Source organism: Helianthus annuus, chromosome 15, assembly GCF_002127325.2.
Source record: "Helianthus annuus cultivar XRQ/B chromosome 15, HanXRQr2.0-SUNRISE, whole genome shotgun sequence".
Classification (NCBI taxonomy): Eukaryota; Viridiplantae; Streptophyta; class Magnoliopsida; order Asterales; family Asteraceae; genus Helianthus; species Helianthus annuus.
In genome coordinates, this window is record NC_035447.2 from 101,193,289 (window position 1) to 101,220,889 (window position 27,601).

At 34.4% G+C, this 27,601-nt stretch overlaps 4 protein-coding genes across 5 annotated transcripts; 2 read left to right on the forward strand and 2 right to left on the reverse strand.

The window, feature by feature from the left end:
* Positions 1–1,385: 1,385 nt before the first annotated feature.
* LOC110912074 (histone H3.3) lies at positions 1,386–3,712 on the forward strand. Its single transcript, XM_022156745.2, has 5 exons — positions 1,386–1,519; positions 1,795–1,866; positions 3,026–3,102; positions 3,195–3,285; positions 3,368–3,712. The coding sequence occupies exons 2-5, from the start codon at positions 1,795–1,797 to the stop codon at positions 3,536–3,538; spliced, it is 411 nt and encodes a 136-aa protein (XP_022012437.1). The 5' UTR covers positions 1,386–1,519; the 3' UTR covers positions 3,539–3,712.
* A 16,074-nt stretch (positions 3,713–19,786) lies between these two features.
* LOC110912072 (homeobox-leucine zipper protein ATHB-16) lies at positions 19,787–22,480 on the forward strand. Of its 2 annotated transcripts, none has more exons than XM_022156744.2 (3): positions 19,787–20,085; positions 20,547–20,944; positions 21,962–22,480. In XM_022156744.2, the coding sequence occupies exons 1-3, from the start codon at positions 20,025–20,027 to the stop codon at positions 22,358–22,360; spliced, it is 858 nt and encodes a 285-aa protein (XP_022012436.1). In that variant the 5' UTR covers positions 19,787–20,024; the 3' UTR covers positions 22,361–22,480. The 2 variants fall into 2 exon arrangements, with proteins under 2 accessions (XP_022012436.1, XP_022012435.1); XM_022156743.2 differs by having other exon boundaries at positions 19,789–20,085; positions 20,541–20,944.
* A 1,801-nt stretch (positions 22,481–24,281) lies between these two features.
* On the reverse strand, positions 24,282–26,449 carry LOC110913961 (zinc finger MYM-type protein 1-like). The gene is made up of 6 exons (XM_022158776.2): positions 26,355–26,449; positions 26,174–26,252; positions 25,425–25,918; positions 24,923–25,340; positions 24,602–24,795; positions 24,282–24,501 (listed from the first exon to the last, which is right to left on the reverse strand). Exons 1-6 carry the CDS (start codon positions 26,447–26,449, stop codon positions 24,282–24,284), a joined length of 1,500 nt encoding a protein of 499 aa, XP_022014468.2.
* Position 26,450: 1 nt separating this feature from the next.
* On the reverse strand, positions 26,451–26,900 carry LOC110913960 (ciliogenesis-associated TTC17-interacting protein-like). Its single transcript, XM_022158775.1, has one exon. The coding sequence runs from the start codon at positions 26,898–26,900 to the stop codon at positions 26,451–26,453; it is 450 nt and encodes a 149-aa protein (XP_022014467.1).
* Positions 26,901–27,601: the final 701 nt, after the last annotated feature.

Genomic DNA, 27,601 nt, shown 5'->3' on the forward strand with positions numbered 1-27,601 from the left:
TCGGTTAAGTTAAATGGTAAATTGGACATTGTACATGTAAATACTTGATTTATACATAACATTGTCTCTCTCTCTACCTCTCTCTCTCTCTCTCTCTATATATATATATATATATATATATATATCTACACATGTCCTTTCTCTCTCGAAAATTTTTAAGAATATGAAGGCGTTGATGATGGTGGTAGTAGTGATGTGGTGGTAGTGGTGATGGGTTTGAGATGATGGTGGTGATGGTTGGTGTGGTGGTAGCTTGTGGTGCTTGCAGTGGTGGTTATGATGGTTTAGTTTAGGTGGATGTTGTAGTGGGTGATGGTGGTTGTAGTGGTGGTGGTGGCTTAGCGGTAAAAGGTTAGAACAACTCTTCACTTAACGTTACATTTAAACCTTAGTTAATTAGATGAAAATAACAATAGAACACAAACCTCAGAGATCATCAGATACAAATAGTAACCAAGTTTTAAAAGTGTTCCAATTAGGTCACTCAAGTTTCAAAAGTGTTATAATCAGGTCACTCAACATTCATTTGTCATTAAAATTAAGGGTTTTTTCATCCATTTCCTAAGTAACGATGGTGACGTGGATTTTTGTTTCTTTTTTCCCTTCTATTTGATGCTAACTTCGAGTGATGATGTGGATTGTAACTTGTTTTTTTAATTTTTAATTTAATTAAAGTGTTTTTATTTTTAATAAATATAATTTTATATATTAAAATAATCCGGACCCAACATCTTATGCTTCATTTTTTTCTTGACACACAGAAAAAAAGAGATAACTCGATTTGAATGTTAAGATATTTAATTTGGACAAAAACAATATGAGTGACCTAATTAGCACAGTTTTAAAAATTGGTTACTATTATGTGATATTTTAACAAAAAATAAATATGATTAAACCTTATGAACGAACTTTACATTTTACTTTTTTTTTTCATTTGTTTTCTTCACATTCTCCCACTTACTTTTTTTGAACGACCAACAAACTCAATCCCGAGCACTCTTGGGGCACCCACTGGACAAACGGAGTACTCCGAGAGTAACCCGAGTCCACCACCAATTCCGGGGAAAACCCGGTAACCCACCCGCCCGTAGGCACAACGGTGAAATTATCGGTAAAACCCATTTGGCTCAAGGATCCAACCCAGGTTTCCCTGGGTCTCATATCATTGCCCATCAGTGCCTCACTCTGCACCAAGTAGAAATCAAACCTGCATTTCTCAAGAGAAATGCAAGACCTCCACAACTTCATCATTAAACATCATTGTTTTAATTAATTTACTTGGTATTAAAACAAAACAATCCAAAAAAAACAAGAAGTACGATCCGGCTAGTGCCTCTAGACACACATCTCAACCGTCCAATCCATTCAACTAAACACCCAAAATACCTAATCACCACCGTCAGTCAGATCTATCCCATCAACCCGCTGTCTATAAATACCTTCTTCTTCATATCCATCCCCAAATCAACTTTCCTCACTATTTTGCTCCCCGTTTTTCAAAAGAACAAATTCATTCAAGGTATTATCATCAAATCTTTCAATTTCTCTTCACATCTTTATTTACAATCAGTTGTTTACTACGAATAATATTTCCTGTTATCCGATTGTTGGTTCTCGATTTTGCCCCTAGGGTTTGTTAATTTTGTTGATTGGATGTTCAAAACGATGAAAAATGTTATCTTTTTCATTCGGGTTTTTGATGAACATTAAGTTGCGATTAGTTGATTCGGTTATATTTTTTATTTTATTTTAGTTTTGATTTGTATTGGTTTAATAATAACTGGTTAATTGTAGATGGCTCGTACCAAGCAAACTGCTCGTAAATCTACCGGTGGAAAGGCCCCTAGGAAGCAGCTTGCAACCAAGGTATATTTTCTTTCGAATTGATTATTTTTTATGCATTTATAGTTACAGTTTTTTAAAGAATACGATATATGTTATATTTGGTTATTTTATTATAAATTAATATATAAAGTTGTTATTTAAACATATATTTTAAATAAAAGTGTATTAATAATACGTTTGCTTAGGCTCACGAGCGTATTCAAGCTTATAAATGAAGCTTAGGGTTAGGTTTATTTATTAAACAAGCGTATTGTCAGTGGCCAAATGTTTGAAGATCACAATGCTATGGCTTGTGCTTGAACACTTGGGTTTCTGGCTAGTCCTGGATTTTATTGGGGGACACGACTAGGTACGTACACTTCTTCATTGACTTTCAGGACTAGCCAGTAACCCAAGCGTTCAAGCACAGCCCATAGCATTGTGATCTTCAAACAGTTGGCCCGTGACAGTATGCTTTAACTCGTTTATGCTTTGCTAATGGTTTGATTAGGGTGTACGGGGCGTTCTCGGGGAGTGGTTTCGGTGATGGGTTTCCCCGATCGGGAACACCGCCGCCATCACTGCGGGGTCCCGAATCGGGGTGTGAATTGGGTGTGGGTTCACCGCGTGAAGATGGCACAACTTTCGAGGGAGACCGTTGACAAACTTTCGAAACCAACTTTCGAAACCATCTTTCGAAGATGGCACAACTTTCGAAACCAACTCCCCTAATAGGGGAGTGCCGCCATCAAAAAGGGGTATTAGGGGAGTGTTAGAGGCGAGTTGACGTGGCTTATTCTGGTTGGTTACGTGTAAGAGGGGGGACTCACCTATTAGGTGAGCACCCCTTACACCCTTATGATGCTTAGTTGTCAATAGCGTGCTAGGTAGCGCATAGGTCTAGGCTCGCGCTATTAGGGTTATATCGGTAGATAGCGATAATAGCAACATTTTATTTTATTTATTTTTTGTTTTTTCATAAATATAAATAGCAATAAAATATAGCTATAGAATAGCTGGATTTATGTTTTTGTTTATATACATGTAAAATAACATATATACCAGGGTATTTTTATATAATTTACATATAAACTTTTTAATTTTTTTTCTAGTGTATCACTATTTATAAAATAGCCACCTGCTATCTATCGTTATTCGTTATGCAGCATATAGATACCTTATTGCTATATGTTTATGACAGGCTGCACGTAAGTCTGCTCCAACTACAGGAGGTGTGAAGAAACCTCACAGATACAGACCAGGAACCGTTGCCCTTCGGTTAGTCACTCGCATTGCAACCGAATTACACTTTCATCCATGAACCAAACACTAACCCCTTGTTTATTTTTTGATTTGTGTTTACTGTGCAGTGAAATCCGAAAGTACCAAAAGAGTACCGAACTTTTGATCAGGAAGCTACCATTCCAGAGGCTTGTTCGTGAGATCGCACAAGACTTTAAGGTCAGTTTCCCATCGTTACAAAAACACAAATATGTTTCATGGGATTTGTGAATAAATGTGTGTAAATGAATGAACGTTGCAGACGGATCTGCGTTTCCAGAGTCATGCAGTGTTGGCATTGCAAGAAGCAGCGGAGGCGTACCTGGTGGGATTGTTTGAGGACACTAATCTGTGCGCGATTCATGCGAAACGTGTGACCATCATGCCCAAGGACATTCAGTTGGCTAGGAGGATTAGGGGTGAGAGGGCTTGATCGTTGATTGTGTTGTTTAGCTTTTGTTTGACATATGAATGGTCAATGTTTGGTAGTAGTAACATGTTTTGTTTGATGGATGGATGGATGGGAAACTCTTGTTTCTCATATTTTTTGTTGCGAAAAGTGTTTGGTTTCTGTTGCAATATTAGTAGTATCTCTATATTTATAACATATAGGGGATATCAATTACTTATCACATATAGTATCAACACACCTTATGTGAAAAGCACTGTGCGTACCAAGGCGTTTAGGTCCTAAAAGCAAAGCTGTTACTTACCAAAACAACTCGTTGATGGACCAATACGCCCAATAAATAGTGTCATCCGTGTAAAGGTGTGATGGCACCAAACCATTATTTCGTAACTTAATGCCATGAAGGATGCCCATAGAACAAGCGTGCTGAATAACGATGTGAAGAGCTTCCATCCCTAAAATAAACGGAGACGAAAACACTGGGTTGCCGTGTCTAACCCCCTTTGCACATTGAACTCCCTTGTCGGGGCTCCGTTGATGTTCTCGTTGACGATATGCATCCTTTAACCCATATGGGAGGAAAACACATCTTTTTCCAAAATCAAGTTTAGATATCATAGCTTCCTTCTTTGAGTGCTTGAACCATGAAATCATCTTGTTAATAAACCTTTCATCAATTATCAGTTCTTCTTAAGGTCTTGGGAGATTTCAACGAATTTACATTTGCGGAAGAACAATTTTAACTCCAACGCCGCTAATTGCTTCAACCATCTTATTAGTAGCTGTGGGCTTTTGAAGTATAATATGCTCAGTAACAAGGTCACCGATGGTTCCAAACTGACCAAAATCTTGTAAACGAGGTTTTTATACAAAGTTGGCATGCAACCGTGGTGGAAGTAGTGAAAAAAGGTCTATCGGACCACTGTCTGGTGACCGTTACCATGTCGTCTATCAATTTCGATCATCTCCCCTTTAACTCTTGGGTTGATAAACAGTGTTTTTGAAGAAGCGGTCCCTAGTTCCAACTCTTCTATTACACATACAACCGGTGTGGGCATATCTTGAGATGGTTTCATTTTGTAACAATCAATCCTCCTTAAGGGTCAATGTTATCGTTGGTCACAGGCACGTCGGTCACGAATGGCTCTCTCCAGGCCACCACTCCTAGCCTCGTTTGTCACGACTGGTTTTCTTCCGGCCACCACTCCGAGTTTGGTTCTCGTGCCAATGTTATAGAAGAACTCAACCCAAAAGACTAGTTTAGTGGGTGAGAGTGCCCATTTGGTCTATAAAACCCCACATTTGTTTCCAATAAAAGGGACATGGAACAAGTCTCGTAGGTTCTTAACAATTTTAATATATAGTGATAGTGAATCTTGTTGTTTGGTTTCTTTGCTGTAATATTAGTCTTTATTTAGCTTCTTGTTAAAGGTCTTTTTTTAACGGCAAATTTGTATCACTGACGGACCACTGGAGTATCATCGTGCCACCAGCGGAACCACCCGATCATATCCATATCTATTAGACATAATGCCTATACACCATTTCAAGATCCCAATAAATATGGGAAAACCCCCCCCCTTATGGGAATCGAACCCAAGATCTATTAGTCCCAAAACCTTATCTCATCCTCAAGATGCCGCTAGGTTATTAAGTCATACGCTCTTGTTAAAAGGTTTTGTTTTAATGAATTGCTTCTTTTGGCCGGTTAAATAATAAAAAAAAAACAAAAATAAAAAAAAACTAGACCATACCCAATTAATGTATGACTATATGCCCTCTCAATTTATTACACCTAACAGCTGGGTGAAAAAAATTGAAGCTTTTGTCCTCGTCAACCGCCCATTTGACTCTTGCTTTTATAACTTCCAAAATTTTTCTTCTTGCTTTTATAACTTTTTTTTAAAGGTAAACTTAATTAAAACGAATCGCTGCCTCAAACTGAGGCAGCTCCAAACAGAAAAAACCGTTACATATTTATAAATCTACACCAATCCTTCCATAGTATATGATTTCTTTTAGATCTAGTATTATACCACAAAAAACCTAAATTTTTAACCTCCCTAATAATGAGCTCTAAACTAACGGTTTTGTTATTGAATCTAACTTCATTTCTCATTCTCCAAAGGCTCCAACATCCGATCCGATTCTGATAAGACCTTTAACAACTTCTTTTTTCTGACCATTCAACCCCACATGATTATGGGCCTCGATAATATCCCTGAATGAGAACACCACTAAAATTCTGACATTTGCACCAACTACTAATGAAAGACCACAACATAGCAGCATAATAACAATTAGTGAAGACATGTTCAATGCTTTCGTCCGCCTCACCGCACAGGGAACATGCCGAGTCACCTCCACCAATATTCCTTTTCCTTAACTCATCCACAGTCGCTATCCTTCCCATCTCAGCCTTCCAAATGAAAATAGAGCATTTTTTCGGGATCCAACTGCACTCTTCAGGGACGTAAACCTCCGAGCAGGTCCTCTCGGAATCGAGAAGATATTTAACGGCCTTGATGCTATACTCTCTGTCCGCGGCTCCAATCCAGCTCCAACTATCCTTGTTCTGGTTCAAAGTCACAGATAACAGAAGCGAGCACAGGTTTACTAGCTCGTTAACTTCGGCTTCTGACCTTATTGCTCTTTTCCATCTCCAGCTTAGGTGTTGATTATCATTTAAGCACATGTAAACTTTGCAGCCTTTTTCCTGTTCCAGCTTAAAAAGATTAGGAAACAACTCTTTCAATGGTCTGTTGCTGATCCACGGGTCTAACCAAAAAGCCGTTGACTGACCGTTCCCCACCGAGGCCTTGAAAAAATGTCTCAATGGAATTCCGTCAACCTTCGTTTTATTTAAAACCTGCACAATATTGCACCATACCCCCGAAATAAACATTTTACAGGGCAAAAAATCATCTTTATTCTTTACAGTATGTAAAGCTTCAATCGTTTTGGTCCATAGCTTGTCCTTGTCTATCAAGAATCTCCACCCCCATTTAGATAGCAACGCCGTATTTATGTTCTTTAATTTACTAAGCCCGAGACCACCGTTCTTTTTTGGAAGAGACACCCGATTCCACGCTACCCAATGGAGTTTTTTAACCGAATCAACACCACCCCAAAGAAAGTTCCTAATCTTCGCTTCAAGATCCTTAACCACTTGCACCGGCACTTTGTATAATGAAAAGTAATAATTAGGAATGCTTTCCAAGACCGCTTTGATCAACGTGATTCTCCCACCAATAGATAACAATTTAGCCTTCCACTTAGCCAAACGGGCATCAAAAACATCATAAACCGGTTTCCAGTTGCTTACCCGATTCATGTTAGCTCTCACCATAAGACCCAGATATTTGAACGGGAAGCTACAAGCAAGGCATCCCACGGAAGACGCCATCAAACTCAATTCAGCCGATTGCACCCTATCGCAAAAAATATTAGATTTGTCTACATTGATTTTAAGACCTGAGCAAATATTGAAAACCCGTAGAATTCTGACCACATTCCTAATATTCGCCACCGACCACTCCCCAAGAATGACCGCATCATCCGTATAGAACAAATGTGACACACAAAGGCCGTTGGGCATTTGAATACCCGAGAATTGCCACCGGCTATAGTTAATTATAAAAGTTAAAGCGAGGAAGAGACACTTCAGAGTAAGTACTCTATCCTTGTCACGTTAAATTTGATTAAAAGTACCCATTAGCTAGTAAGTAGTGGCGCCGTCTACCCATATCATAAACTTAATATTTTTATTTAAATAAAGTAAAATGGTAATATAAAAATACATAGTTGAAGTTAAACTAAAAACCGGAAAATAAATAGATAAACAAACATTTTTTTTAAATAAAAACAATCTAGAAATCCGAAAATGGCTCGTCGGCCAACCCCTTTTTACATGGTTTACATGATCGTAATGGGCGGCCCTGGAGGTGGGCGGGGAGGACTACCAGCCAGGTCCCATTTCGAAGGGCATGTTATTTAAAAAAAAAACTCAATATGTATATGTAAAAAAATTAACATAGTATACCCATACAAACACCAACATAGGTTCACTTACAAAAATATTCTTATGGTTTAGATTAGTTATTAGCCCATTGACATTAGGTTTAGACATGTAGTGTGCCTTATACTCAATTTTGTTAAGGCCTAAGGGCATGTTTTTTTCAAGTTAGAATATGGTACACGAATTCTTAGGGCCGGCCATTGATCGTATTAGATTTATTGATCGATCAGAGCAGTGATGGTACACAAATCATGTTTAATCCATCTTCAAAGTCTCTTGTAAAAGTTAGTTGAAATGATACCTATGTTAGACCATGCGTAGTCGTTGGATTTTGCGCGTTGTTTTGGAACAAAACGCCCCACCACGCCCGAGATGCCACCCCCGTGTGCGTTTTTTTTTTTTTGCAAAAATTTTGTTGGAGCATTCCATATTCAACGCCGGATCTATTTTGATTTGGCCAATCACCGTTTCCATGCTCTATTTGTCCAATAACATTTTTTATGGTTTTTTTTATTTAATTCTATTACACCACAATGCCCACATTCCCACTACATCCATTTTAGAAAACACCCGATAATGCCCCATTGCTAACTGGGCTGCTACATGGCGCATATTTTCATCTACCACAACTCATTTCTCTCTCTCAGTTTTTATAAACATCTTCCCCTTTTATATAAAATTATATTCTACCATGGATCCCTTCAACAACCCGAACAACCCGAACGTCCCCAACAACCCGAACAACCCCAACAACCCGACCCAACCGAACATCCCTGATGTTTTATCGGTTTCGGGATACTATCTGACGATAGAAGCGAACCAATTCTCTCAATATTCCTCAAACGCCTTTGCCGCATTTCAACACTCACCAAACGTTTTTGCTCAACCGCAACAAAGTCAAGCCATACAACAATTGATGATGCGGGGTGCTTTTAATATCCAACCCGTGCAACTCTTTCAACCCGAACCGAACCCGAACCCGACGCAACCCACCCAATCCGAACCCGACGAGGATGTCGAAGTTGTTCCCAAGACCCAATCGCAAAAGGCAAACGAAGAAAAGGCAAGCAAGTTATAGGTGAGCAACCGTCCAAAGCAAAGGCGAAACCGTGGACGCAACTCGAGAAAGAAGTCTTAGCGAAGGCTTACGTAGGTACATCGACACACTCGATAAAAGGTTCGTAAAAATAATTTTTTTAAAGTTTATATTTTGTAGTATTAGTTTTATATTTTTTGTAACATATTTTTGTAAAATATTTTATAGGTAATAATCAAACGGGTGAGGGGTTTTGGAAGGCGGTTTTTGCGAAGTTACTTGAGCTAATGGACCAAGGCCCGTATCGAGATATTGACTCGGTGTCGTCTAAGTGGCGAAAAATGAGCGGGTTCGTCAATAGGTTTTGTGAAGAATATAATAAAGTATGTGGAAGTGGGCGTCGTAGCGAGATGAGCGACGATGATGTGTTCAAAAAGGCGTTGGATCTTTACAAGTCGAACAATGGTACCACGTTTGGACACATTCGGGCGTGAGAAATTATGCGAACACACCCAAAATGGGCGCCGATCCCGAACGAGGTGGAAATGGCGAAGCGGCAAAGGACATCGGAATCCGGTAGTTATAGCGCCGGCGGCTCGGACGCAAGATGTCACATAAACTTAAACGATGACGCCGAGTTCGACGAAGAAGAATACGCCGTACATGAAGCGGAACGTCCCCCGGGCCGGGACAAATCAAAGAAGGAGCGGGCGAAGGAGAAAGAAAAGCAAAATGTCGACCTGAAGATGGACGAGTTTATGACCCAATTTAAAACGTACACCGAGGTCACGGCCCAAAAGGCGAGGGCGAAGGAGCAGGCCATCGAAGAAAAGTCACGCGTGGCGGGAGAAAAGTTACGCGTGGCGGGAGAAAAGATTCGATTGTCCGATGAAAAGATTCGGTTGTCCGATGAAAAGATTCGGCTCAAGGAATGGGAAATACTAACGATGGATGTTGATAGTTATCCCGAGCCTAAACGTTCGACTTTGCTAGAACTACAAAATGACATCATGAAGAAGCATCAAAGTGGTTGATTTTTTTTAAGTTTATGTTTTTTTTAATTTATTAGGATTTTTGTTAAGTTTATGTTTTTTTTTAAGTTTATGTATTGTTTTTTAATATTAATGAAAATATTTTATTAATTTATTTGTTAAATATTAAAAATAATGAAAGATTAAAAAAAATAAAAAAGTGGTGTGGTAGGATCATCCTCACATTTCCACTAAATTTGTGGTATGGACCATCCTTCCAATGATGGTGATGTGATGATGACGTGGTGGATTATCCTCCTTTAAAGGATCATCCCCATACGATGTAGCCTTAGAATCGTTTGATGGAGTTCACGTATTCATATGAACCATCAATTGTGTCGGTAACACCTTTTCCTGGTTGAATGTACCTTGTGTTATGTGAATGTTTAAAGCTCCTAATTATTAATTGTGTATGTTTAGGCATGTGTAGCCGTAATTCAAGTGTTTAATCATTTCACTTATGTTGAATACGTAAGCTTTTTACTATTTTGGTAAGGTTTTTTTTTACTATTTTGGTGTTTTTTAATGAAGTTCGTTTTTCAAAAAAAAAAATATCAATCTAATCCTTTTTTTTAACTGTATACTTCATTAACAGAAAACCGATCCAAACCAGGCTGGCACAAGACAAACAACAAAACTACATAAACATGGCTTTACACCAACTAACTTGTGTAGAAGGTGTAGAAGGTTAATTTGTCACAAAAATTAAACAAAAATTAATCCTTTTGTTTTAGACCGACCCAAACCGGGCCGGCACAAGACAAACAACAAAACTACATAAACATTTACACCAACTAACTTGTGTAGAAGGTTAATTTGTCACAAAAATTAAACAAAAACTAATCCTTTTGTTTTAGCAACTTCTTTTCACCATAGATACATGACAAAAATTTGTTTAAATTTTGTTCACTTTAAGACAAGTGTAGAAGGTTAAGTTGTCATTTAAACTCTTCGTGACCCGACATCTTTATTGTTTGACTCCTATGATAAATATGGACACAACCATTCAATACACATAACTCCCCTCTTCTCCCAAATGACATCAAATTTCTATGTGACACTTCTATGCACACGGCACAACGTCCTTTTCAAGTGTTAGGCCAAGACTCAATAGATATCAACTTAAATGTCTTACTAGCAAGCTACATAATTGTGCATTTTTTGTCAACTTTTATTCAATTTTTGAATTAAATACTATAATAAATGCCTTCTTATTTATCTTGTATTCAGGCCGGCCCAAGGGTAAGCCAAATGAGGCTTGGGCATTGGGCCACCAAAACTATAGGGCCTCCACAATTTGATGAAACCACAATCCATTTATAAAAGATTTAGGGTATGGGTTATCAACAGATTGATGGTTGATAGTGTAGTGGTTTTGTGTATGTACGGATGTTGGTGAGACCCGGGTTCGAATCCCTAGATCACCATTTTTTTTTCTTGTTTTTAAACTAGGTTAGAACCCCGTGTATTACACGGGTTGAATAAATGTAATTTTATATACTAAATAAAAAACATTATATTTTTAAAAACCTCATTTATTACACTTGTTGAGTAAATCTAATTTTATATATTAAATAGTTAAAAATATATCTTTAAGAACCTCGTTTATTGTGCGGATTGAATAAATGTAATTTTATATACCACATAACAAAAAAGTTATATTAAAAAAAACCTGTGTATTCACGGGTGGAAGAAATATAATTTTACATACTAAATAATAAAAAATAATATATTTTAAAAAACTCCGTGTATTATATGGGTTGAATAAATCTAATTTTATATAGCAAATAAAAAAAATGTTATATCTTTAAAAACCTTGTGTATTACACGGGTTTATCTATTGTTAAAAAAATCTGTAAAATTATATCTTTAAGAACCTCGTTTGTTGTACGGGTTGAATAAATGTAAATTTATATACCAAACAATAAAAAAGTTATATTGAAAAAAAAAAACCTTTTGTATTTAGGGGTTGAAGAAATGTAATTATATACTAAATAATAAAAAAAGTTATATTTTAAAAAAACTCCATGTATTATACGGGTTGAATAAATCTAATTTTATATAGCAAATAATAAAAAATGTTATATCTTTAAAAGCCTTGTGTATTACACGGGTTTATATATTGTTAAAAAAATCTTTCTAAATAAAAATAGACTTTTTTATTATTTTTTAAATTAGGTTAATACTATTTTAAATTTTTAGTTTGATTAATAAGTTGTTTAATATAATTTCTCATAGTAAACAATAATAACATTAACATTAAATAATATGCATGTTTATCTACTATTAAGTGAAATAATGCTTTTTAGTTTACATAAAACTTTACGATTTTAAGTTAAGTTTATGGCAATAATTTAGGGTTGATAAGATTTATATTAATTTAATTGATATTTAATAATTTAAATTAAATAATAATTATCTACAATTAAGAATGGTCTAGAATAATGACAAGTGTCCCAAAGTTGGTTTCTTTTATTATATAGTATAGATTTTAACACAATCTTTCAAATAATTACACTTGGGCCCTTCAAGTTTAACTTTCAATCATATACATTTTTTTTTGGGAAAAAAGTCACAAGATTTTACTTCGCCTTAGGTCACCAAAATGATTGAGCCGGCCCTGCTTGTATTATTTTTTTTTCTTTTTAGAATTCTAGAAAGAAATAAGGTTACGTGTAGCCATCTTGACCACGCAATCCATTAACATATTTTGCATAATATTAATACGCACGTTATTACCTATTACACAAAGAATATAATAAGATATATTTTAATTAAATAAACTTGAAGATTCAAGTGTTTTTATATACAAAACAAATCTTTATTTTAACAAGTTGAAAAAATCATTCTTATAACATGTAATATAAGTACTTTAAGTTACAAAGAATATTCTCTCTTTTCTTAAAACAAAACAATGCTACATATTCAGAATTTTGGTTTATATAAAAACAACAAGTTGACGCTACTCGTGCGTTGCGACGGGATGTCGATTAAGAATGCTTTTAGTGTCAATAAATGGGATGCGATAACCTTTAAATTTATGTAAAACATTTTTTTTTCAAAAAGGAAATTAACTCGATATGTGCATAACAAAACTTAATTTTGTATGGTGTTAGAAAATAGCGTTAAAAATGGTGTTGCAAAAAAAAAAACATATTGAACATAATGTGTGATGAACCATAAGAATACTTGTAAGTTAACATGAATCTTAGGACTCTACAGACACAATCAACATACAAATCCAGTTGTAATGAGCCCTCTTGCAAAAAAAACATGTGTTGTTTATAGTATGTAAACAAACAAATTGGCCACCAAAAATAGCTGAACCTGAAATTAGTTTAAGTTTAATTGGGTCGGATGCCAGATTTGAATGTGTACATTTCGGGTTACCCGATGAACTTATTAACGGAATGCACTGCTTTTAGGCTATTTGTTTTCAAATAATGCATTTCTTCCATATCCTTACCCTTCCAATTCCCATTTCTCACAACCTTAAATGCATTTCTTTACTAAAAATTAAGTAGAGTCATATATCGAATTCTACAACAGAGTTCATTTTCTGCGGCAACAATGTAGTATTTTGTGATTCCTTAGTTTAATTATACAACAAACAATTTAGTATTTTGTGAATCCTTAGTTTAATATAACATACTCGTTTTAAATATGTGATGATCGAAATCATTCACTCGTAATTAGCGAATACAGGTTACAAAAGGGTCATTCAATTCGATTATTGAATACATGCTACAAATTCAAGCGTTTGATTCCCTCATCATAATCATTTCAAACACTTAATCCGATCATGTATTTTCATAGATCACATATGATTTCAAATAACCATCAATTCTATGACAAAACACATACAATAACAATCAACAAAATAAGCAAATATCGTATCTTAATTTCACTATGTTCTTCCACGAAACTGATGATCATCTATGGCACGTAACAAAGAAATTGACTCCAAAAATTAGCACTGTTAATAACAATTGCAACAAACTAAAATCCACATACAATTTGGAAATATGAAAAAACATGTGTTGTGTATAGCATGTTAACAAAGATCTGAAAATGGAACAAAGAACCAAAACCGAAAAAGCACAACAGTAATTCTTGGATTACCACCATGAACACATAGAACGGTGGGAGTGAAAACATACGGCGAGAACGGGAGTGAGTAACGATCGGAGAAAAACGGTAGAACGAATGGGAAAGTGAATCGGCCAGAGTGAGAACAAAATACGGCGGATTTCTATTGCGTCGGATCCAAGTTCCAACCCTGCAAGAACTGTACTGGGATGATGATGATGATGTGAATCGGTCATTATGCTTGTATAGATCCTATACATGATGTGTTTTTGGTGAGCATCAACTGCAAGAAACGTACTGGGACCGAGAAAATGGGTAGAGAGGCTTGTAGAAGGGACCTCGTTCGAACCGTTCAGAATGTGAATCTGCATACGCTTGTGTACAGCAGTAGAGGTTTTATATTCATTGTTGATCTTGTTCATCCTTGGCGCCAATTTTTATGAATTTGATAAATTTTGTGGTGAATGACAATGATGATGTCGACCAGAGTGTTCCTGCGGCGTTGAGGGTTATAAAGGGTGGAAACGGTGGCAAGTGGCGGGGAAACGGTGGTAGCGGTTGAAGGATACGCGGTGAAAAAGGAAGTTACGACGGTGTGCATATCTATCACCGATTGGGTTTGAAAATATTATCTTAACATATCATTGTAGTTCCAGTTTGAAACTTGATTTCGGGATTATAAAAAGATACTCTAAATTAAATCTGCAATGAACATCTATGTGATTTAATTAGAAACAATTTAGTAATTGTATAGATATAACATTCAAAGCGGTGCATTGAATTTCATTGTGATTTACGTTTTGAACCAACTTGCCCCTTCACAACTTAAACTCATAAAACCTTTTGACAAGATACAACGTTTCAAAGAGATGCGTGTTTTATATGGGATTATTAAATTAAAATCACACCCTGTTAGTTTGGGTTGGAACAACATGTGTTTAATATATGGTATGTGTTTATTAATGCAAAGGTATTATCTAAGAGGACCCGGGGCACTTACGTTATTGCCCGTGATTCTTTTCTACCACGGGGTGGAACACCGCCGCCTCTCAATCTTTAACGCGTTATTTTGAAAACGCGTTAAACGTATAACGCGTTGAACTTGATCAATGAATATGTATTAACTTGTACATTGGGTATTAATACTTGTACATTGGAATCTCATCACTAGTGATACCACCCCCTACATTTCTATCACTAGTGATAGAATATTGGTTATACACATGGCATGACTTGATTGGATAGTGAGAGTGATAGATTCTATCACTAGTGAACCACCCCTAGTCCCCTAAGGGTGTGATGTGAAGAGACACAACTATTAAGTTAGCATAAGGTACCCTAATTTTTTTTGTAGGGTTATATAATATGAAAGGGTGTGTAAAAGGGTGTATCTTAATACATTAGTTTGAAGGGTTGTGACTTTTTATGAAAGGGCGCGTAAAAAGGTGTGTCTTAATACATTAGTTTAAAGGGTTGTGACTTTTTATGAAAGGGTGCGTAAAAGGGTGTGTCTTAATACATTAGTTTGAAGGGTTGTGACTTTTTAAAAAGTTGTGATCTAAATCATGGTGCCCCAAGTTACTTTTTGTATGCTTATATAATATAATTATATAATATAATATATAACTGTCAATAAAATTAAAAACAAAGTTTTTAAATTTTAAATAATTCCCCACCAGCATTTGAGTAAAAATATAGTAGATGACCAAAAAAAAGTTCATTTTTTTTCCAAGTAGATTTAAAAACTCAAAGCTAATTTTATAAAAAAAAGTCTATAATTTACATTATAAAAAACATGATTTTGTATATTTTTATGTAAATTATTTATTAGATTTCATAACTATTTTGTGTTTGTATATCTTTTCTATATTGGACTACTTGTTGTATGGCGTGATTGAGTGTTTATTAGTGGGCGGCACATGCACAAATTATCACGAAGGGGAGCTGAAGGGGGCGTGAGGGTAGGGCGTGAGAGGTTTCATGAGCGTGAGGCAATGAGAAGGTGAACGATGTGATGCGCGGTGGGATGGGAACATGTGGGGTAGGAGCAACAACTGTTGGAAAATTATAATAATGTGAATGGAAATTAATTTAGTGATAAATAATGGACTCTTCATGGTGACTAACTCTTGAGTAGAGTTTTTATGTCACTTGATTAGCTTTTATTAGAGTTTTTATGTCTCTAATTAAATCACTAATTAAGTTAAACTTTATTAGAGTTTTATGTCTCTAATAAATCACCAATTAAGAGTGTAACTCTTCACTACCCATATCTCTTGTAAAAATGGTAGCCTATGTGCCTCATTGGTATGATGAGAAAACTACAAGAAAAAAAAATATGCATGAAGAATTCTTGGAGAAGTGGTGAAGACTTGAAGACCCATGTGTTAGCCATTTCCGGCAGTACATACTGCTTCGGCTGTTGTACCCTGGGAAACAGACGCGTCATCTTTAGTAGAGGCGCGAAATCAGTTTTAAGGGAAGCGTGTTGAACATGTGTCTCAGCCACAACCGTCAACATCAGTTTGTTCATTCTTGCAGCAAAGAAGGATCACACAAGGAGACGCGGTTCAAGTTCTCGTAGCAGAAATTGTACAAGAAGACGCTTCTCAAGCTCTTGTCAAAGACAACGATTTGAATCGATTTATTTAAATATGTTGTATTTCATATTTAATTTTGTATGGATTTGTACACGGTACGGGTACTACAATTTCCCAAAAATTATGTAAAGAGAGTATCTTTACAATTTTATATTCATTTATATAATTTTTTATTATAATTGTGACCCATATCCTACAACAACTTGGTTTTGCCTAGGAGCAGAACGACAAAGGCGAACCAAATGACGAAGTCGTCCACAATTGGTACACTGGTGACATGGCATATTGGTTGGGTGAATCGATTCTATTATGGCCGGCTTGAAGAGATCAGAGGAAGACTATCATCTCTATCCCGGGAGGGGGGGGGGGGGGGAGGCACGTGCCTAAAAAATAAAAATACCCCTAAATTTTGATTTCACAATTATATCCTGGTTCATATTTTACATTATCACAACATATCTTAGTAGGTGTGAAATGTAAAAACCTATAACGGACATTATATATATATATATCTAATTTGCAACATATCTATGCATTTTGGTTTGTAACATAATGCTTAGTAGGTTGTACCACTAAAGACAAATTCATATCTATGCATTATGGTTTGTAACATAATGCTTAATGGGTTGTACCACTAAAGACATATTTGTATTTTATTTAAAAACTATAAATAATTTTGCGAGTTAACACGGCGCAACGTGCGTGTATGGTTAAACGGTTTTACGTCGTCTATTTTTTTCCGTTTCACAGGTTCATCGTAACGCTCAGGTCCTAGATCGACTTAGTTATTTTTTATATGTTTAACATTTCGGTTTAATTTTTTCCCATTAACACGCTGCAACTTCAATGTTGGTGATCGCTGGTAATAGTGTGGCATTGATGTTCGCCCCCGCAGCAACGCGGGGATGCTTAATACTAGTTTTTTTAACAATTTACAACTACTTCTAGGACACATACTCTTCAATATATTATAGTTTTTTTATGACGGTGTTTATCTTAAATACCGTTTTAATAATTTTATGTTGAAAACTTGCTTTCTCACTAGCAAAATAATATATATATATATAGTTAATTCTATATTAGGACTTAACTATATTAAAATTTTAATAATGAATAAATCTAAAGATATTCATGTAAGCTTTTAGTGTTACAACAGCCTCTTTTATAATTGTTTAACTAGTGACTAAACCTTTATATAAATTGAAAGCCAATAATAGTTCTCTTATGTGTGATTTGATCATATCAAATTTTGTTACACGGATTAGTTTGATTCTAGCACCACATCTAGCATCAAGGTTGTCCCTGAGGAACTCGGGGGCTCTTGAGGGCTCCGAACGAGTTAAAAAAATAGGCCTCTAAATATACATTTATTAATATAAAATCATTAATAGGACGATAACTGTAATAGAATCGTAACAATAAACAAAATAAAACTAGTGTAGCCAAATGACATATTTTAAATACCTACACAAATTGTGCTGCTCTAATTGGGTTTTATATTTAACTATGAGCTTTTGTTTAAAAACACTAGTGATATATTATCCGTACGTTGCGGCGAGATTGTTATAGTTTTTAAGGCTTGGTTTTAATGATTCGTACAATGGTATTTACCCTGCGAAAAAATTCACGTCGAAACGACAAATCATATACATCAAACCTTTATTTAAACATTTTATTAATAAATTCATTTGAACCGATATTTAATTAGTTTATATTTAAATTTTATAGATAATTAAGACTGCATGTTGTCGGAGTCGTTAGGGGTGGCGTGAGCCACGTCGGAGCCTAGGTGGCTCGCGAGCACCGTAACAAGGTGCCACGAGCAGGGGTGCGAGCAACGACGAGTGAGCATGGTAGCGGCTCTTTTTTTGACCGTTGGGGGGTTGAGATTCCAAGCCACATGTTTTAATTTAAATTTAAAAAAATAAAAAATTCTATAAATAAACCCATCATACCCTCATTTCTCCATTATTATTTAAAACAAACCTCTCTTATTCCCACATTTCACTCATATATATATTTTTTTTAAATCTTACTCTCACAAAAAAATGGAATGGAATGCATTCTCTTCATCCGATTCTTCCAAAGAAGACAATCTCATTATTGAAGCAAGTAGGATAACAGTTAACTACTTGGTTGAGCGGTCTCAAAGGCGATGAGGGCTAACGAGACAACCACCACTTGATCGTGATCGAGAGGGAGCTAACCATACATTGATACGTCACTATTTTAACACCGATCGCGTTTACGGTGAAGAACATTTTAGTTGACGTTTTCGAATGAGTAGACAATTATTTATGCGTTTAGCGAATGCTTGTCGGAGCGATATCCGTTTTTTCAACAAAGGGAAGATGCGAGAGGTGGACTCGGGTTCACCTCCATATAAAAATGTCCTGCTGCTTTACGGCAACTAGCGTACGGGATTTCGTCAGACGCAATGGAGGAGTATCTAGAAATGTCCAAAAAAAAAAAAAAAAACGCGCGCAAGTCATTTCATTTTTTTGTCAAGGTATATACATCTTTACTTAAATTATATATATATATATATATATTTTTTTTTTTTAAATTAAGTTAAATTTGACAATGCATGTTTAAATTATATATCTTTACGTAGCGATCATATCCAATCCGTCATGTCCCCTTTCACACCCAAGAACCAACAAAAGTGATGCCATTTAAGGCTAAGTAAGATGGTTCGCTCCCCTGGATGTGAAACCAACACACGGTCTAAGGACATGTAAAACACATGACTGAATCAATTGTCAAATGGCCAATGATACATAGACCAGTTGGTTTGGAGGGAGGTGGGAAGGTTTATCCGCTTATGTGGGGTTCATGTCTGGGAGGTCTCAGAGTCGAATCTTGCGGGAGACGAACTGTGGCACCGGTTCAAACTGGAACCGCAAGATTCCTACTCGTGACCTAGGTGATCAAAGGCCAAAGGTCTAATCAGGTGATCTAGCCATTCTAAAAAAAATTGTCAGATGAGCAAATTAATGGTTCTAAAAAAAATTGTCAGATGACAAATTAATGGACTTTAAATCCGGTCACAAATCTATGAAGATAATCATATATAAACATGTTTGATAAGATTAACTCAATTGTGACGGTTGTCCCTTTATTTCATATCTTCACTCTTTAAGCTTTGAGCTGTTAATTTATTCTAAAATAATTTAATTTATTATAAAATAATAAAGATAACAAGAAGAAGTAATACGGATATTTTTATACGCAACTTAAGAACTATGCATATTGTATGTAATTATGAATTATTAAACCTCATTATCCTTAGATGTAGAATTCATCAAATGATATTTTCAAAGTAAAAATACAAATTTAAGCCAAAAATATAAACTTGCATAGCTTACTTATAAAATTAATTAAAATATCATACCATATAAGAAATTTATTTTTAAATTTTATCATGAAAGGATTTATAATATTTTAATATTCATTTAAGTTTCTTATAAAGAGAAAGCCAACAGATGACAGACACCCCACACCACCCCACAGCCTGTTCATACAGTGCTTCTGTTTCAGATTTTGAGTAAAAAAACAAAATTCTTTCTCAATTCTTGATTTTCTCAATACCCTTTCAAGATTTTATTATTATTATTTTTAGTTTACAAAACAAAATTCTTGATTGGTGTGTTCTTGTAACAAAAACTTTAACACAAGAAAATGATTGATTGGCCTATTATTGTTATCCAAGATCTTGCTTGAAGTTGTTCAAACTATGAAGATGAACTACAATTGCTCTGATTCTTTGACTCATTTTCTCTCATACCCACTTGAAGGTACTCAACATTTACTAGATTCTCTTAGTTTAAATCCAGTTTATACATAATTTAATTGTATATCATTATTATTTTTTTTATAACTTGTACCTTTCATCGAGTATGCCAACTTCTTGAGCTTCATAGTTCTTGCTAGAATAGTTTTTCCAAGAAAATCATGATTTTTTGTAGTTTTTTTTTTCTGAGTTTTATTTTCAAGAATCCATGACACTATATCCTACCATAAAGGGTCAACTTTGAATTTTCAAAATTCAACATTATCTATATGAAATTTAAAAAATGGATCAAGAAACTTGACCTCTTTAATTGTGATATGTTATTATGTTAATATAACTATGAATATTTAGCCTGAAAAAATTGTCAAATTTAATGTAGAAAGGTGGAAAATTTGACCATAATTTAGTGAAAGTTGACTTTTTTAGCTAAAAAAATAATTGCTCAATCATTTCTTGAAGACTCAGGTGACATCAAATCAGAAGAGAACTGCATTTACAATGCAGACTTTCAGCCAATGATTGACGGTGGCGGCTGTGGCAGTGGCGGCAGAGATGGAGAAGACTATGGTGGTGATGAAACAATACAACTCGGTGACAAAAAAAGAAGATTAAGCAATCATCAAGTGAAATCGTTGGAGAAAATATTTGAAGTCGATAACAAACTCGACCCGGATAGGAAAGTGAAAGTGGCCCGAGAATTGGGGTTGCAGCCGCGGCAGGTGGCGATTTGGTTCCAAAATCGCCGCGCGAGGTGGAAGACGAAACAATTGGAGAGGGATTACAATGTTCTTAAGTCTAATTATGATGTACTTAAGCATAATTATCATAAGCTTCAACAAGAGAAAGATACCATAGCAAAAGAGGTAATTAAAGTACTCATATTATTATTAGTATATCTTTTAGTTCTTTATGCAGTTTGAATTAGGCTTAGTTAATTGTTATAGTCTCCTACATTAACTTTTTTAACTTAAAATACAAATACATATAAACTTATTTAATAATTTTCAGGATCACTAGTATATTCCCTAGAAAGTAAAATATTTTGCACACTTTTTTAATTAATTTATATGTAGCATATGTGTGTCGGTTTTATATAGAAATTTTCATGAAAGGGACCATTTTGACAAAATACACATGTTTCTTTATATAAAAGTATAAAACGATCAAAATACGTCTGGAATAATCTTATATTTTTGTGTATAGGTTTTATAAAGAAATTTTCATGAAAGGGACCATTTTGACAAAATACACATGTTACTTTATACAAAAATATAAAACAATCAAAAGACGTCTGGAATACTTATATTTTTGTGTATCGGTTTTATTTAGAAATTTTCATTAAAGGGACCATTTTGACAAAATACACATGCTACTTTATACAAAAGTATAAAACAATCAAAAGACGTCTGTAATACTTATATTTCGCAAATAGTATGATTTAGCCTTAAAAATCAAACATTTACGTAATTTTGGCCTAAAGAAGTAAAATGGCACAGCCAAACAACCAATTGGGTGATTACGTTAGCCCCATAGGTAAATGGCACAATTCGTGCTAAAAAGAGAAAATGGCGTAGCTATGTTGCCAAAACAATAAGATTTTTAACCCGATAAACAACTTTTTTTCCCTTTATGACCATATACCTCGTCACCCACGCACATGTTTTTTAAAAGTTAGTCAAAATGACTATTTATGCGAAACAAACTTTGATCAAATGGCATTTTTCATGAAATTCCCACTTTATATTCTTTCAAATAGTGTCAATTTATATATTTCAAGACGATACACGAAATAATTTCACGTATTTCATAAACAATGACGTAAAAACAAGTAAACTTATTTAACACAAATATTTTACTAATAATTTCTTATGTTATTGCAGTTGTTAGAGCTAAAAGCAAAACTTTACAAGGAAACAAAAGAAGACAACAATGAAGTTGAGTACAAAGAAAATAATCTTTTCTTGGGATCTGATCCAACCAATACAACATTAAACTATGAAAAAACTCTTAAATTACTAGATTTAAAAGATGGGCTTTCCGATAGTGACTCAAGTGGGGTTCTAAATGACGAAAACATGAACGTTAGCAACGACAATGGAAGTCTGTCGCTAAATATGGCGCGTTTTGGGGTCTCTTCGATATGTTCATCGTCTGCTACAGAGCTTGTAGATCCAGGAGTGTATCAGCAAGAATCAGATCCTTATTTAGTCAGTAATGGTGAAGATGAATCATGCAACATATTTTTGGTCGATCAAGCACCTAGCTTTTGTTGGTACTGACGGGATCATAACAAGTAGTCGCTAAATGTCTTTTATTGTTGTTTAATAAATTGAATTATTATGTAATATTTTGGAAGTATATTAAAATAGTTGAAAATTTTTATTCCCTAAAAGTAAAAATTGAAACTTCACTTTAGAAGATTTTTTTTCGAGTTCGAATATGTTAAACTTAGGGGTGTTAAGAATTTGATTCGGATTCAAAAAAATTGAAATTCGACTCAATTCGAATTCGATTATCAAGGTTCGAATTCGAGTTGATTCGTATTCGAGTCCAGTAATCGAATACGAATCAAATACGAATTTATGATTTTCAATTAAATTCGTTTCGAAATTCGAATTCAATTTATATATAATTTTTTAATATATATATATATATATATACACACACACACACACTCACACTCACACACATATATACACACACATTTAACTTCTAAACTTGACCAAAGTATAAATTACATCTATAAGTGATAAGTTTATTATTCATAACATTACCAAAACCAATGACAAATAGCTCATACTACTTATTTCTAAAGTTTTACCTAATTTAAATCGCTACCAGTAACAACCTATCTTCTAAATTTTGATGTTTTAAGATATTGATAATTAATTAATTTTGCAAATTAGTATATTTTATGTTAAATAAAATTAGTTTGTAGTAGTTTTAAAAAATGAATGTAAAATAATTTATTGTTTAAGGTAAATTTGAATTAAATCGAATTTATTCGAATTGGAGTTTTAAATATGAATCGAATATGAATTCAGGTAAAAAAACAAAATTTGAAAAATTCGATTCGATTAATTTCAAAATTCGTTATATGATTCGATGAACACCCCTTATTAAACTTAATATAGAAAAATTGTAAAAATTACTTTATAAGAAAGAAAAAAACTTTTTTTTTTCTTTTATATGAAAGAAAAATATTTTTATTTTCTTTTGTAAGAAAGATAAATATGTAGCTACTACTTCATATATTTATGGAAAAATTACAAGTTTTGTCCTCTATCTTAATATCACTTCTCAGACGGTGTCATTTTTAACGAATTTTGACAAGTTTTGCCCTTTACAAGGAATTTTGTTGCACGTTTTGTCCTTTAGACTTAACCAATTAGATTTTCTTGTTAAATCTTGTCATTCAAGGGTATTTTAGTCTTTTTACCCATTTATTTAATATTATTTAAAAGAATAAAACAAAATATTTTAGGGTTGACTCTTGAAATAAATGGGTAAAAAGACTAAAATACCCTTGGGTGACAAGATTTAATAAGAAAATCTAACTGGGTTAAGACTAAAAGACAAAACGTGCAACAAAATTCCTTGTAAAGGGCAAAACTTGTCAAAATTCGTTAAAAAAGATACCGTCTGATAAATGGTATTAAGATAAACGACAAAACTTGTAATTTTTCCTATATTTATTTGTGTTGCACCCTACACTATGACTTGTATCCATCAGCCTGAAAACCAACTCACTAAACAAAGTACTGAATTAATTGCTATTTTATTGATTATTTGATATTTAATGTTTATTAAAAATAATAAATGCGTCATTTTTAACAAGAACTTTAAATAAAAAATGTCTCTCACATCAATATATTTGAATAACAATAAAAGTAGTATTACATATTTCCTTCGCTAAGCCCGTGACAGTGAGGAGGAAAAAAGATGGAGATGGTGAGAAAGAAGAGAGGGTGAATAAAATCTTTCTTCAAGGTCGGGTAAAGACAAAGAATCTGAGAGGTGAGGAGCAGTGCCATCTTCGAGAAATCTTAAAACATTTTGAGCCTGGAGCTACTAAAAATAAATCGGGCCCACATAATTTCAACACAATAATCATATATAAAAAAACTATAATATGACGCTAATTGTTAAAACAATTATCAAAATAAAAGTATTGTACCAAAATGATCTAAATTTACCTACTTAAGAGAATCGTGCGGCTTTCCTAGCGTTTCTGGAAGCTAAGCTTTCGATCAAGTCTTCGTAATCCATAGTCTCTAATATGTCGTTTTCAATAGATATCATTGCTAAGCCATTGAGTCTTTCTTGGGACATACTCGATTGTAAGTAAGTCTTCAACAACTTCAACTTTGAGAAGCTTATTTCTACTAATGCTACTGTTACCGGAATAGTCAAGAACTCTCTATATGCAATTAATGCATTAGGAAAAAAAACCAATCTTCTTTAAACTATTGAAAGCATCAAAAGGGCAAACAATATGACTAGGTAAAAATGTCTCAAACAATTTCAACCCCTCATAAAGTTCATCAACATCAACATCGGATTCGTCTTTAAACTTCAATGCATCTTGAAGACTATAACAACGAGACTTGAGATCTTTTTCAGTAAGTTCCCTCAATTTTTTTAGGAAACAAAAAGCCAAATATTTTTTCGTATTGTTGGTATTGTTCGAATCTTGTTTCAAGAGAAGCAATCGCTTGGTCCACGATACATAAAAAGTAATTGACTCTAAAATCCTCCTCAGGTGAAAATAAAACTTCTTGTACAATTGAAGTCTCATCAAATTGTTGATTCCTAAATATTAGACGTTTTTGAGGGAATACCGTATCAACACCCATTTCATTTGCAATTTCTTTAGCTTCATTAATCGCCTTATCGAACCCTACTTCTCTATAATTCTTGAAATGTTTAATAAACTTGCCCACTTCATCAATGGCAACATCAAGAATCATATCCTTCGATTGTAACTTTTTGCTCACCACGTTCACCGTTGTTAATATTTCATACCAAATGACGGTTGCTACCAAAAAATCAAATTCACCAAGTTCTTTTTCTGCTAGTGATTTAGCTTCGCTTTGAATTTTAGCATCATTATCATTAAACCTAACTCTAAGCAAATATTTTCTTGCATCTACAAGTTGTGTTCGAATAGGCTTAACACTATCTACACGACTTTCCCAACGAGTGGCAGACAAAGACTTAAGAGTCAATCCTTTAACATTGTCTTTCAAAATTTGCCACCTTTTTGTAGAATTGGCAAAGATGGTATAAAACCATTGTATGATTCCAAAAAAAAAAAAAAAAAAAACTCTAGACTTAGTGCACGTGTTAGCCATGTCACGCAATGCAAGATTAAGACTATGACAACCAGAAGCAACATATAAAGCTCTAGGATTTTCAATTAAGAATCTCTTTTGAACTCCATTATGTTTCCCTTTCATGTTTGCTCCATTATCATAGCCTTGACCTCGCATATCATTGATATGAAGACCAAGAGACTTTAATTCCTTAACAGTAACATCAAAAAGTCCTTTACCAGTGATATCATCAACAATTAAAAAACCTAAAAAAGATTCCTCAATGGTGGTATCATTAACATACCTCACAATTATGGACATTTGCTCTTGATGACTTGTGTCGGGTGTGCAATCAAGTATGATGGAATAGTACTTTTCTTGCTTTATTTTCTTGATGATTTCTGCTTTAACTTTATCGGCTAACAATAGTATTAACTCGTTTTGGATATTGTGTCCAAGATAATGTATGCGGGTTTCATCATTCACGATACGCCGCACATGTTCTTTCATAATCGGGTCAAACTATTCCAACATCTCAACCAATCCCAAAAAATTTCCATTACCCTTTTGATATAACTTCTCATTTGATCCGCGAAATGCTAAACCATGTTTAGCAAGAAATTTCACAAGTTGAATGATCCTTAAAATGACCTTTTTCCAATAATCTCTTTCTTTCTTAAATTGCTCGTACGCTACTCTGTCAATTGTTGTGTTGCAATCCAACATTTGAAGCATTTCAAACTATTGTTTCATATTCTTCAAATGTTCAACGCTAACTTCATGATCTTTAAGTCTAGTAGCATGTTTCCAATCTGAAAAACCTTCACCATCCAACGTGCCTTTCGGATGCCCTTGTCTAAAAATTTTACAACAAAAACAAAATAGCTTATCAAGCTCTTTCGAATACACTAGCCATTCTCTATCACAAGTCTCTCTATTCGGTAGAATTCTAGTATACATGCTTGTAGAAAATCGTCTTCCATGTTTATCAACGGGACCCTTATTCATATTTAAATCTCGTTTTGGACCTTTCTTAACCAAATCATTGATCATGTTATATTAAGTCCATCCCAATTTCTAGGATCAAAAATATCATATTAGGATTAACATTAGCATCAACATCGTCTTCATCTACATTAGCGTCAACATCGTCTTCATCTACATTAGCATCAACATCATCTTCATCTTCATCTACATTAGCATCAACCTCGCCTTCATCTACATTAGCATCAATCTCGTCTTCATAAACATTAGCATCAACATCATCTTTATCCACATTAGCATCAACATCATCTTCATCCATATTAGCATCAACATCATTCTTATCCACATTAGCATTCACTTTATCATTATTATTAACTTCGTCTTTCTCAACATTAGAACTTTGTGGTTCTTTTTGAAAGAACTTGTGTATTGCCCCTTCTTGAGACCTTCTTTTTTCTTCCTCTATTTTCCTTCTTTTACGTTTTTGACAACCGGACAAGTGTTTGTATTTAGGAGGCATATTTCTGAAAAGAAAAAAAATATGAAAGTTCAAACTTCAAAGTTTCGATTTTCAACAATCAACATATAACAATACCGAACGATCCTAACCCTGTTAGTAAATTACGACCGAATCACACATGAACACAAAGCGATTACAACCCGAATCACACTTGAGCACAAAGTGATTACTTCTAATCACACTTGAACAATTTACAACCATAAACTTCTAACTAGAATCATACACAACTGACCAAGAATTCATACTTAAATAATCAAAATCCAGAATCATAAGTTAACACTTAATAGAATCACACAAATAAACAATAAATCAGAAATTCAGAATCATACAAAATCGTTGCTGCTGAACCGACCTGTAACTTGATTCGTGGCCGCTGCGCGCTAGTACCTGATTTGAATCTTTGAATTCTGATTGCTGTGTGTGTGACGCTGCCTATTGTAACAACTCTCACTAAAATTAATACTTAGTATGTTAATTATCTATTAAGAAAACCCTAATTAAGACACCCAAGTGATTCGGCACAAATCCTAAAATTTTCAGAACAATCGGAATTAGGATTAGGGCACCTAAAACTCAGGGGGGTAAACCCTAGTGGACGATTATCTAAATAACTTGTTGTCGAATTCGAATTTGGAGAAATCATCAACTCAGCAGGCCTAGTCCCACACGTGGCAACCCTATGACCATTAGGTGTCCTTTAC

What these genes read in the sequence shown, in the direction of transcription:
- LOC110913960 (XM_022158775.1), bottom strand. Translation starts at nt 26,900, where the DNA reads ATGCCTCCTAAATACAAACACTTGTCCGGTTGTCAAAAACGTAAAAGA.
- LOC110912074 (XM_022156745.2), top strand. Translation starts at nt 1,795, where the DNA reads ATGGCTCGTACCAAGCAAACTGCTCGTAAATCTACCGGTGGAAAGGCC. An exon ending in GGAAGCAGCTTGCAACCAAG is followed by an intron (nt 1,867 to 3,025) that starts GTATATTTTCTT and finishes TGTTTATGACAG; the next exon opens with GCTGCACGTAAGTCTGCTCC. An exon ending in CCAGGAACCGTTGCCCTTCG is followed by an intron (nt 3,103 to 3,194) that starts GTTAGTCACTCG and finishes TTTACTGTGCAG; the next exon opens with TGAAATCCGAAAGTACCAAA.
- LOC110912072 (XM_022156743.2), top strand. Translation starts at nt 20,025, where the DNA reads ATGAAGATGAACTACAATTGCTCTGATTCTTTGACTCATTTTCTCTCA. An exon ending in TCTCTCATACCCACTTGAAG is followed by an intron (nt 20,086 to 20,540) that starts GTACTCAACATT and finishes CATTTCTTGAAG; the next exon opens with ACTCAGGTGACATCAAATCA. An exon ending in AAGATACCATAGCAAAAGAG is followed by an intron (nt 20,945 to 21,961) that starts GTAATTAAAGTA and finishes ATGTTATTGCAG; the next exon opens with TTGTTAGAGCTAAAAGCAAA.
- LOC110913961 (XM_022158776.2), bottom strand. Translation starts at nt 26,449, where the DNA reads ATGATCAATGATTTGGTTAAGAAAGGTCCAAAACGAGATTTAAATATG. An exon ending in CTAGACTTAAAGATCATGAA is followed by an intron (nt 25,919 to 26,173) that starts GTTAGCGTTGAA and finishes ATGTTGGAATAG; the next exon opens with TTTGACCCGATTATGAAAGA. An exon ending in ATGAAATGGGTGTTGATACG is followed by an intron (nt 24,796 to 24,922) that starts GTATTCCCTCAA and finishes TCGTGGACCAAG; the next exon opens with CGATTGCTTCTCTTGAAACA.